The 13,317-nt window shown below is 43.3% G+C and overlaps 1 protein-coding gene across 2 annotated transcripts in view; it reads right to left on the reverse strand.

Moving 5' to 3' along the window:
* COMMD7 (COMM domain containing 7) overlaps nt 1-13,317 on the reverse strand; it is a 314,702-nt gene that overhangs the window by 19,703 nt on the left and 281,682 nt on the right. For both annotated transcript variants that reach the window (XM_069651023.1, XM_069651022.1), the window contains one exon: nt 9,169-9,259. In XM_069651023.1, the coding sequence (XP_069507124.1) occupies nt 9,169-9,259 (91 nt within the window). The remainder of the gene's footprint in view (nt 1-9,168; nt 9,260-13,317) is intronic.

Genomic DNA, 13,317 nt, shown 5'->3' on the forward strand with positions numbered 1-13,317 from the left:
GTTCTTCAGCTGGAACCCCGATCCAGCAGCGATGGCGACAGATGCTTTCCTTCAACCTTGGTCAGAAGGGGTTCACTATGCCTTTCCCCCCTTCAACATGATTGCGAGGACCCTGGCGAAGGCACGTCAGGAGCAATCAGAATTGGTTCTGATAACACCGGTCTGGACCTCTCAGACCTGGTATCCAGTTCTTCTGGAACTTTCCTCGGATTTTCCAATCCTTCTACCCCGATTTCCGGATCTTCTACTAGATCCAGCGGGCAATCGCCACCCCCTACTCCTCCACGGCTCTCTGTCCTTAGCAGCCTGGAGGATTTCAGGGCAAGGTGGAGAGTTCCAGGCATGTCCTTCAAGGCAGTTAGCCTCATCGAAGAGAGTTGGGCCCCTGCCACTCTCAAAAGATATTCTAACTCTTGGAACGCCTGGAGAAACTGGTGTCAACAGAAAGGATTGCATCCAGTTTTGGCACCTGTAGAGGAGATCCTCAATTTCCTCGCATCCTTAGTGGAAAGAGGCTTAGCATATAGGTCAGTTAACGCATACCGTTCTGCAATTTCAGCAGGTCACGACCCTATAGAAGGAGTTCCGGCAGGGGAACATCATTTAGTTTGCAGACTACTCAAGGGCATCAGACTTACAATACCTCCTCCGTCCCGCTATAATAAGCTTTGGGACGTTAACATAGTACTTAATCTGTTTCTTTCTTGGCCAGATAACAAGGAACTATCTCGCACCGCCCTGTCCGGCAAACTAGTTACCCTGCTCTGTCTAGTCTCCTGCAGGAGAGTTTCCGATGTTAAAGCCCTAGACATAGCAGGCAGAACCTTCTCTCCAGATGGCATTGTATTCCACCTACATAGAAGGACAAAGTGCAATTCTAGAGTGATCTCATATCCGGCCTTTACGGATCAACCAAAACTCTGCTTAGTCAGATGTCTAAAGGCTTACGAGGAGATTACGGCACCTCTTAGGAACCCGCCAGACGGGCAGCTGTTGATAGCCTTACGTAAACCACATAAAGCAGTTTCCTCCCCAACTTTAGCGCGCTGGGTGAGGTGGACCCTAAATCAAGCAGGGATTGATACCTTACACTTTGGAGCGCACTCTGTCAGAGGAGCCATGGCCTCCAAAGCGTTTCAAGTAGGGATTCGCCTGGATGACATCATGAGGATGGCAGACTGGGCAAGTGAATCAGTATTCAAGGAATTTTATCTGAAACCAGTAGAACAGCCGGCGGCTATTGTGGTAGGTAAGCTTTAAACTAGCATAATGGGAGCCTCCGGTCTTGACATAGAATAAAGATTTTCCATAATGTCTTACTAGAAAGTCTTGATTCTATTAAAGACACGGAGGCGAGCATTATCCCACCCGGCGAGAAATTTAAATATGCTTACACATTGTTGTATATGATTATATTGCAAATAATGGTTTTGTTTTAAAAGTACTGTTGTCTGGGTAACAATGTATTTCTCTCCCACCCCTTTACGGGAACTAGGGTTATAATATACGCAAGCTAACTATGTTTTGTTCTATATTCCTGACAGGGTCAACAGACAAATCGGCTTAATACAAGAGACCTGTATTACACCACATGATGACCTTGGCTCAAAGCTATCTTGGACACATTCGCAGCTTCGAAAGAGGAAGTGGCATCATTTTCAGGACTGTTTATGCAGGGACCTTCCTTGTCATTGGACGTTTCGAGTCACATGTTGGTGACCTCATGTTGAACTTTTCACAGTCCTCCTGGGAAATGGAGTTTTTCTTGTGTTTCTCAACTCTCAAGATTTTATAGTGTTTTGACTTGTTTTTTCTTGTTACATACATATTTTTCAGCATTCTGAAGAAATATTTCTTGCTGCTGAGCTTCCTTTAATAATTTAATAAAAGAAAGAGAAGCATAATGCTCGCCTCCGTGTCTTTAATAGAATCAAGACTTTCTAGTAAGACATTATGGAAAATCTTTATTATCATAAGCATGAACTGTAATATTAAAACAATAATGATGTACTAATTCCTTAGCGTAGGATTAACTTTTGTAATTATTAAATTAATTTTATGGTTTTACTGAGAATGTATTAATTTCTCTTTTTTTATTGGGAAATATGTGAATTATGAAATTGTATTTGGCTTCTTTTAAAAGTAATGATAAATTAAATGAATGTCAGTTATTTTATTCAGGCCTATCTCCAATTCATCTAATACTTCTTGGATCCCTCCCACTGTGCTACCAGTGAGCCAAGAACCAGACTGGTGTACAGGAAATATATTTATATTTATTTGAATTAGATATTAAGAAAATCACACTAAACTATCAAACACCACTTTATGCATGGCACAACACAATACGCGTCTCTAAACATAAATAAATCACACAAGTGAGTTGAAAAGAAAACAAATCACAATGCTTTACTTTCTACAAAATTCACTTCAAGAAATAATTAAACTTACCAATAAACAAAAACAATTACGTATGCAATAATGTGCAATTTCAATTTTCCTGCACACTTAACATGCTAGCAGTTTTGTATACAGATTTGGACAATATGGCAATTATGATTTCACCTACACTTTTCCTTAAAAGGGTGATTTAGCAGTGTGGTTTTCAGACCCCCCCCCTACTTTGGTCTGTGTTGGGGAAGTCTGACAGAAAGATTGCGATGATGAAAGAATTGGGGATTTCAAACCCCCCTCCACTTAAAGGCCTGTGTTGGGGAAGCTAAACAGAAAGATTGCACAATTAAATTACAGGCTATAGTGTTCAGCACACCCTGGGAATGAGCTTTGTTAATTTCGAATTTTAACAAAAATCAGCCTGTGGTGCTCTGCCAAATGGGGAATTAATTAAATTAATATGTGTAGTTAAATAGGCTAAGTATCTACAGCGTGTTGCCCCCCAACCCGCTATAAAGGGAAAGGATTTAAGGCTAGCAGACCCCCGCCCCCAACCTTTTGTACAACCTCTGTTTAAAGTTCAGGAAAGCCAGCTGCATGTCAGAATCCTCTGGAAGGACAGGGCAGAGGTCTGGTCACTCCACTCTCAAGGATAGTCCCCAGCTCTTCACCATAGAGTCCAGTCAGCTTTTATTAGGCCTCCCTAGCAGTAGACTGCTCTACCCAGATGCAATCTCCTTTGGTGATTCCTTGCGGCTGTTAGATGGTACGTTTCAGCAGCTCTCTCCTTTCCTGATAGCGCATCCACTTTTTCTGAAGCTTGTGAATCTGCTTAGAATCACACGCTGTGCATATAATCTGACATCTAGTGGTAATCGCAGAGTATTGCAGAGTATTACTTCTCGTCTTTCGAGAATCGAAACGTGACATCGACATGAGCGTGCCTGTAACACTATCCCTAACGTGATGTGTAGTGTACCCAAAATCCCCCACGCATTGCGGTCCCTCAGATTGTTTTTTTCCGCCCAGCTAGCTGGTCGTCTTATGCAGAGCTCGTAAAATTGCTAATATCTATGTCCATGACCTCCGGTCGTTTTATATATTCGTCCACTTCATCGACAACTACTTAACAACCACCGCCGAAGACCGCGTAAAACAATTCCAGACTTTGACGGCTGGTGCTCCGGTCGACACTGTTGACCGTGTGGTCTTGGCCTCCGGTCAGGCCTACACAGTAGGGAGTGTGGGGTCCCGGGCTTTATTTCTTTTTTAAGAATGCATTTCCTTCTTCCCTCTTTTTTCCCTTCTGGTTTTGCTGTCGCTATAAACCCGAGCTATGGACAGGACACCTTTAAAATTGTGCCCTTCTTTTAAAGGCAAGAATCCCTGGAAGGGCACGCACCAGAAGTGCAATAAGTGTCTACCTCGAGATCTCCTGTCGGTCTTGCTAGCTTTTACGTCCGAACATGATAAAAGAACGGCAAGTTAAACGGTGGGCGGCCTACGCCATGATGCAGGTCGAGGGAGGCTCCACCGCTGCCACAGGCACTGAGAGTGACAAGGAATTGAGCGACGGCCATGGCTCCAACACGGAGGCCATCAACCTATCTTTGGAGCTGGCATGCCCAAGAGACGTCTGTCCCCGGCCCTGGCAGGTGGGTCACCGGTTCTGCTATGGGGAGTGTACACTCCGGCGACAGGGATGCACACAGTACACACTACACACAAAGGAAAGCACACAACCCCCGAACTGCCTCAACGGACTCGTTGTGACGGTCGAAGACGCCAATGGGTACGCCGATATCTTCGACAGAACCCGCCAATCTACAAGGCCGGCAGCCCTCCCTGCAACCGCCTAGGCGGCATGTGTCCGGGCACCCCAGTGATAAGGGCGTCAGCACCAAGATTCATAAGAGCGTCGAGACGCCTCCAAGAGCGCCCCAACGCATAAAGTTCTGGCAATGCCAAAAACCATGGCGAAGCCGCTAGAACAGTCGAAATCCCTCCCAGATACGCCGACCGTCCGTGAGAGTCTCGTAAACATCGTTTTGGAGCAAATAGGCCTAAAGGCAGGTCGACGGACACGTCCACACGACAAGAAGGGCAGGAAGAATATTCTGAAGGTTCCCAGCCCCTGGCTAAGACTCTTTCAGATAAAGTTCGACAGCCTAAGAACACAGATCCCCTAGAAGAGTCCTTCCCCTCTCCTGACCCCTCTGGTTCATCTTTATGGACCAGAGACAGGTTTGAGGGGTACATGAATAAACCTTCAAAATGTGTGGACATTTCAGAACAGTTTATCACGCCTAAAAGGCCTAGTGGGGAAGACCTATCCCCTACTTTGTCTAAATTTCAAAGGACCTCCTGCCCTCTTCACGAGGAGGTGTTTGACCTGATGGGACCAGAGGAGGTTCCTCAGGACCTTTATGTACAGGAAGATGATCCTTTCGAGGACCCTATTGACCAGGACCCAGATGGGGGATGAGCAGCCAGTGGATAATGCACTATGGCTGTCACGACCAATACCCCTGATCCAGACACATTGTGCATGGATCCTCCCGCATCTCCTCCTCTAACACAGGCAGCTCCCATAGATGACCAGATGGCATTCAATGGTATTCTGAAGAAATCAGCAGAACATTTTCAGATTGCCACGCAAGAAGCAGTGCAAGACACTGACTTTGTGGAAGATATTTTGAAGGGGAAACCACCTGCAAGCCAGGCAATACCTCTATTGAACTCCATTGCCCCTTCTTTGTTGACACCATTGCAAACAAGAGCTGTGAACCCACGGGTCGAGACGCTTTTTCACCGCTCACCTACAGACCCACTCTACATTCGGGGACATACCACTCCAGATTCCCTGCTGGTGACAACGACTCGGAAAAGAGCAGGAGTACCCTTGTCCACAGGCGAGGCACCACCGGATAAGGACTGCAAAATGTTGTATGCCCTGGGGAAGTGTGTTACTACTGCAGCAGCCTAATCCACCCGAATAGCCAACAATACTACGTTGTTAGCCAACTATAGCAACGTTAAGTGGAATCTGCTCCAGGAAGGCCTGCAAGAGGTCCCTGAACCAACACGGTCATGCCTGCTGGCGATTGTATCGGAAGAGAGGCAGGTGAATCATAATATTCTTAAAAACACCATAGATACTGCACGGACAGCAGGGAGAACACTGGCCCAAGGTACTCTATTTAAGAGGCACGCATGGTTGAAAAATTCAGGTTTCAGACCAGAAACACAGGCGCCCCTTATTAACAAGCAGGTAGAGGAATCTAACCTGTTTGGTAAGGCGGTGGATGAGGCTGTGAAAAAAGAACATGAGACCTTGAAGTAATTAAACCAGATAACTCAAAGGCCCTTTCAGCAGCGAGGTGGAGGCTCTCACTGCTCCTTTCGCTGACAATCTTTCCCACGTTCCCTCCACAATCAGTATGGAACGGGAAACACATGGTCCTCAGGACTGGGGTCAGCTGTCTCAGACCAATATCAGCCTAGAGGACAGCGCTGTGGCAAAGAAAGGGGTAGTAGCACCACCACTAGAGGCTCCCCGGCCTCCAATCAGAAATGACTTACCAATCCGGGTCCCCTCCCATACCCCCCGGTCAGGGGACGGATAACATCATTCTTCCACGCATGGGAGGGAATTACCACAGACCAGTGAATGATCAAGACCGTCACCCACGGTTACTGTATCAAGTTCAGCCGACCACCTCGATACTGACCACCAAAGTCCAGGCGTTTGTCACCAGAACATCTGAACATCCTACTGCAAGAGGTCGTGATCCTGCAGGAAAAGGGTGTGATCGAAGTCGTCCCCGTTCTACAGGTAAACAAGGGTATTAGTTAGTGAACTACAGGCACTTTCAGTTCTAAACCCATTTGTCACTGTACACAAAGATAAAGTGGGCCTGCGCACTACCACACGGTTTGCGCCCAAATTCATTTCGAAGTTCCATGTGAACCAATCAATAGAACTACCCACATTCTTCCAGAACCACTCCAACGTGGCAGAAAGAAGCCTAAACACACTGGATGTACGCAGGGCAGTCATTATCTGGAAAAAAACTAACCAGTTTTTCGTCTCAGTGGCGGCTGGAAGAGAAGAGGACCCTGTCTCTAAATCAGCCATCTCTAAGTGGATTGTCACTTGTATCACACTCTGTTAAACGCTTGCCGAGAGAGATCTGCCCTTCAAGCCTAGAGCACACTCTACTCGGGGCACTGGGGCTTCCATAGCATTCATTGCATATGTCCCTCTCAAGTCCATTTGCAAAGCGGCAACCTGGAGTTCTGTACACACCTTTACAAAACACCATTGCCTGAATACTTACTCTAGGTCTGATTCTCAGGTGGGACAAGCGGCACGAAGACATCTCTTCACTACTGTTCCCTCTCACTTCCCACCACCAACCCCGGGTACTGCTCGCTAGTCTTTGCACAGCATGTGATTCTAAGCAGATTCACAAGCATCAGAAGTCATGCTTTACTTACCGTAATAGCATTTCTGATGATTGTATCTGCTTAGATGCACATGCGCCCACCCTTCCTCCCCACTCGGATGGAAGGAACAGACATCTTACTACTACTTCTCTCTCTCTGTACTCACTCATGATAATCATAAGGCTCCCGCACGGCAGAAAAAATACAATCGGAGGGACCGTGACACGCGAGGGATTTTAAGTACACTACACGTCACGTTAGGGATAGTGTTACAGGCACACCCATGTCAACGTCCTCTTTCAATCCTTGAAAGACAAGATGCAATATTCCGTGATTACCACTAGTTCTAGCAAATAGGATTGGACGGTTACCCTTCTCTCTCCTCCAGAAGTTCAGCCCATCTATAAGGATTGGTTTAAGAGTCTGGAGCAGACATGTGCCAATTCCCATTTGCAATTACCATTTATTCTCATGTCAACATACTGTAAAAAACTAGTTATGTATCAAAAACTTTGTGATTTACTAGTAACTGCCATAATATATATATTTTCCGATTGAGCTAATCAGGGGGAATTTAATAAAACAGCGGGGTCTGCACCATGTTGCACGGGCAATTTTCTGTTGTTTTTACAAAAAGCATAATAGTTAGGAACATGTAATGTATTGCCCATATTCCTAATTTTACCCTCCACCAGTTCGCCAACTTTTAAATTCGGGACATTTTAAGATCAACCAGAAACACAATTTAGATGACCATTAGAGTTCCCAGAGTCGCAGGTGGGTGAATTTTATATCACCACGCCTGGAAATTATCTAAAAAATGTAACATACGTGTAATCAGTGTGACCTGTGACTGCTGAGAAATAGGCTGAAGTTCCATGTATATAAGCAGCAAATGTTTGGTATATGCAAATTGGAGGCCTCCTGTTTCCAGCACCATTTGCGCCTCTGTGACAGTGTTTTCACTAGTCTCTTTGTTGTTTGAGGTACAGGGTGCAGATCGTAAATGGGGATGCAATTGCTACAGACATCTGGCATCCTTTCTTCTTATCTGAAAGGGACCACCATTTGATCTGAAAAGCTTCTATTTTCCTGTATTTATTTTTTCTTTCCAGCGTTCGGCCTTGATTATAGCCCCTGTGTTCACACCTCCTCCCTACATTCTGGACATGCACCAGCCAGAGCATTTGGCCTGCTCAGAACTGCCCTTTCAACGATACCTAGTCTAGGGAAAGTCTGTTTTCGACACCTCTTAGCAGCCACACTTTATTGCAGTTTTAAATAGCTGGGGGATGAAAAAGCCAGGCTTGCAGTGGGGGAGTTCTTTGTGAAGTTTGCCCACCAACAAGCCAAAGGGGTCTGCCTTGGGCCTGAATGAAAACTTCATGTAACCCATAGAACACATTTCTTCTTTTCCCTTGTTGCCTGTATTTTGTATGTGAAGCATAATATACATTACATCTGGTTTACACACACCATATCTGTTCCCTGACATCTTTACATTAGCGGGGGAACATTTTTCTTATGTCTTGCTTTGACTTGCAAACACACATGCAAAGGCGTTTTGGTGTCAGTGTTTAAAAATCCTGTTTTTCATGTGAAAGGGACATTTGAATTTCTTCTGCCTTTGTGAATTAAAACACTGTTTTTCCTTTGGTAATGACAGGTAGGCCTTTTTTCACATGGCCCTTCAGTTCCCTTGGTTTGGGGGCCTTTGATTACACCCCAGAACAGAATCGGGGGGTTCATGTCTAACAAGTATATCTGAAAGCGTGAAACGCTTTCTTTCAATATAAACTAGTGAAACACAGGTAATAATCTTCATTCTATTAAGTCTTTAAGGTATAACCAGTGACCTGTATACTACTGCAGGCCCATCTCCTAGTATATGCCAACCTAGTGTTAGATATAAGTGGTGAATTATTGGTTATGTTTAGCCCATCTTGAGCACTATGCATTTTCCATGACAGTATGGAAGTTATAAGTGGCTGATTGGGGGATAACATAAATCTACCTCCTGCTATATCACAATCTAATAAGAGACAGCCGGTAGATTGTGGGGGACAATAGGCTCATCACACTGCACATTCCAAATAGTCTGTAAAACGTAACCGGGGATTAGAGGATTCTGTAGGCATCTCTTTTTGTGTATCCCATGAGTTCTGAGACTTACAAGCAGTGGACTGTGAATTCAGCAGGCCCATTCGTTTTCCCATACCAAGTGGTCTTTAAAAGGGTAGACCTGGTTACTTGGGGGACAACAAATGCCAGGATCCCTACACCCCACCATGACCAAAATATGTGCAAACATGCTTCAACAGTTACCTCCAAATTTCCATTCCATATCCACCAGCTGATTAATCATCAGCGTCTGCCCAAGAGCCAGCCGAGTGAGCGCGGGGGTGTTAATCTTCCACTGTTAAAACAAAAATCGTTAAAGTAACTGGGTGGAGAGCAGCATTATAAAAGAAGAGATAATGCATTATTAAAAAAAACAATAACATCGAAGAAAAAAAAGTCAGAACGCAGCATACAATCTCCTGAAAATGCATTAGAAGCAGAGCCACTTCAGAATAGTACCCTAGATACTGACATGCATTGATAGTGGAGAAAATGTTTCTGAGCCGCTGAGGATTTTCACATATAACAACCTAGCCTTTTTTTAGATTTCACTCTAAGTCCTAACAATATATAAAGACAGCGAGATTAAATAAATAACACAATCAAAAACATGATACTTTTTCAACATGAACTTTTCATAATAAAGAGTAATAATATGCTTCTATAAAGATTCTGGAGTCTGCCTCCTTCTATAATAATAGTGATTATTTTTACCCAACATAATGGTAGTCAATTTATAGATTTCTAAAAGCATGACTGGTTGGGTCAGCTCTTTCAGGAGTCGAAGTTGCAGAATGTTGCCATGCCTCATGTCAGAGGTGAGGACTTAACCTGTAATCGGTTCAACCAATGTAGAATGATTTAGCATTCAATATGCATGTGCGAAAAAGTATGTGATCTTTAGATTCAGCACTTTCTGGTAGCGCCTCGAACAGCAGTGTATCCTGCAATTGTTGGCCAAGCTCATATCAGTTTTGAGGAATTTTGATCCAATACTGCATACGTAACGGCTTCAACCTGGTGACATTTGTGGACCTCCTCACATGAACAGCTCACTTTAGATTCAGCCTCAACAGTCCAATTGAGGTCTGGACTTTAAATGGACCATTCTCAAAACAAGTATTTTGCCCTGCAGCCATTGTTTAATAGGTCAGCTTGTAGGTTTGGGATCACAGACTTGAAGCATGCCCTACTTTGTGTTCAGCTTTAGCTCATGAATAGATGACTGGAATTTCTACTCTAGAAACCTCTGATACAACACAGAATTTATGGTTGTATAATTAACGGCAACCCGGCCAGGTCCTCAGGCGGCAAAGCAGCCCCAAAACCTCTTACTCCCACCATCTGCTGGACAGTTGGGATGAAGTTCTTTTGTTCTGGTCAAACACAGTGTTTGATTTTTATCAAACATCATTTCTCATTGAGAGCAAAGAGTTCTACCGTTGTCTCGTTTTGCTACAGAACATTGTTCTAGACCTCTTATGGATCACCTATGTGTTCTTTGACAAACCTTAGATAGACAACATTTTTTATTTGTTCAACAGTGATTTCCTTCTGAGTACCCTCCATGAACACCCTTCCTATACAGTTTTTTGTAATTTATATTTTTTTACAATATTTGAGTCAGAAGCTCACACATTAGCCCAGGAGAGAGTGAAGGTTTCTTGGATGTTACTTTGTGTTTTTTATGAACTTCTCACTGATCTGCCAGTTTGTTTTAGGGGAGATTTTGGAAGAAAGACCGGTGCTGAGTAGAGTAGCCATAGCCTTAAACGTTGTTCATTTGAACACTGTGAGAAAGTGGAAGGGTGGAGCCACAATTCCTTATAAGGCCCTCGCTAGACTGTTCAATCAACAGCCTTTTTTATGCGGTCTACTGAGCTTTCTTTTGGTAGTGGCTTTGTTTGTTTCCATAGACCTGTATCGCGAAGACCAGACACACAAAATGGGATGGGGCCCTCAAAATGCAGCCTGAAGATCTAACCAACTGTTTAAACACCCACATCTAATTATTTTCTTTAACCGAGACAATAATACCAGGGTTTCTCATTCCTACATCCTTCTCTTTCAAAAGGCATTGAAAACGATGGTAATTCTCATTTGTTAGGGTTTATAAACGTATTCACAACACTGTGTACAGAATCAAAGACATACGTTATGTAGCTGTAATAGCATGTTTTAAGCCTGTCTGAATTGTAGAGGCACATTATTTGTATAGTGCCTCATCTAGTGGTTGATTCGGAAACGTACACTTCATTTACTGAGCTTTCAGTAAGGCTTCAACAGGAGTGGCTCAGTGGCAGGATCCATGTACGGCATGCACGTGCTACCTGCAATGCCCCTGCAAGTAGAGGCCCTCCTTATTTAGTTTTTTGCCATTCAAAATATTTATAAAAATAACATTTTAGAATATATTATATAAAATACATTTCACCTAAATTAGAAAAAGGATAACGTAACATTACAAACCTACATAAAATAAATGTTAGAAAACACATTTACATTAATAATTTGAATACTTGCTGTTGCTTTCTTATGCCATACCCGAGTCCATGGAGAATGAGTTTCGTACATCTGAATCGAAAACAGAGAAAGACTGCAAAAAACGCTAACCTTTTCGGTTTGCAGCTTGTCAATCAGGTTTTGATTTACACGCTTTGCACTGATTCGTAGGCAGTATTGCCTCCTGGAGGAGGGTGTGTTAAATGGAATACATTCTTCATTACTGCTTGTCTCATTTCTGTTTATGGCCTTTATATTTTGTCAATGCACTAATGCTTTGTGGAAGTATGCACCATGCTCCACGTTACTGTTTTGCATAGGTTACCTAGTGGAACCTTTGTTAAGGAGGCAAACATGAACCCTGTTACCATAGCTCGGCTTTGCTGAGAAAATATCCTTTTAGCACTACACTATTTGACTCTCTGATGGACTTTGTACTGTGCATGCAGGACATAACTGCCCTGGGCACATCTAGTGTATGAAGACTTCTCTCTGTGTAGGAGTGCATTCCTCGAAATAAGCTGGAATTTTGAAATAAACGTTGCTTAAAATTCCAGGTTATGTTCTGAAAAACAACTTTGTTGTGAGTGGAAAGGAAAGGTTATTCTGCAGAAAATTGTTTGCAATTCACTTACTTTTCGTATAGATGTGATGGCTTATAAGAACGTCATCTTTAAAGCAGGAAGCATCTAAGAGCATTTGTGTATAGGTTGGGAACATTATTCATTGTAAAACCATATTCAAATTGGCGGTGTACAGCGCTGAGTATTTTGCAGTATTTGCAGAGTGCTTTTTTTCTGCAGTATGTTGGAAGTCTTGTTTCCCTTTCTATCGCCCTGAGTAGGTGTTCCTTCCACTACATAAAGCTTAAACCAGCACGGAGTGCGGTGCGGTGTGCAGCGCTGTGTGATTTGTTTGTTTGTTGTCTCTGGTCATCTTGAGGAGCTCCATATCCTTGAGAATTTAACTTTTTGGAATTACTTCTACTCGCTTGGGTGAGTTTACTAAGTTATAAAAGAACTGGATATAACAGCTTTTCAGAAGGATATGATCCATAACTTCTGCTAGTAATTAAATACAAAGTACCTAATCTTATTTTACATACACATATATAAAGAGGTGTCAAATATAAATGCGTAAGAGGTCACTGTGGGCCTTTTCTTGCCTTTGAACACCTGATACACAATAAATAAATAAATAATGAAACAAAAACCAACTGACCCGTGGCTTGGTGTTAATTGCAGACGTTGTGCAAGGATGCCTGCTGCTTGCCGTAGCTATTTACCTCGTTCCAAAGAACGAGCTTCATGCTCACAAGTCCTGGCTGCTAGCCGAACGTGGAAGAAAAAAGGGAACACAAAAAATGTAAACAAGCAATCTAATGCAATATTGGTAGGTGTTGCGCATTGTATTCTCGACATAAACAGATTGAGGAGCATGATCGTGGAAATATCACGGCTTTTCTCAAACCTACCAAAAAAGACCTAATACTGAGCCTATTCTAGCTAAACCTCCGGAAGGAACAACTAGAACAGCTATCATCGACCCTAATTTGTCTGTCGATAACCCAATTGACAACAACTCTCTCTTAAAGCTGTGTCTGAATTTGCAGGCAGCTTCTTAATCATACAATATTTACGGCTGAACAAAGTACAGGCATGCCCAATCCCCACTTTCTGACTTGGCAAAATCTCCAAACTTAACTGCTATTGCAATGAATGCTTATGCATCCTCACCTAAACATCAAGGGAGTTTTTCTTCAAGTGATGCCTCCACTCTGGAAAATCCATGTATTGAAACAGAATTTATGATGATACTCAAAGCCCTGTTTGCGCTCTGCAATTCAATGTA

Source organism: Ambystoma mexicanum, chromosome 3p, assembly GCF_040938575.1.
Source record: "Ambystoma mexicanum isolate Mex_15411 chromosome 3p, UKY_AmexF1_1, whole genome shotgun sequence".
NCBI classification, from domain to species: Eukaryota; Metazoa; Chordata; class Amphibia; order Caudata; family Ambystomatidae; genus Ambystoma; species Ambystoma mexicanum.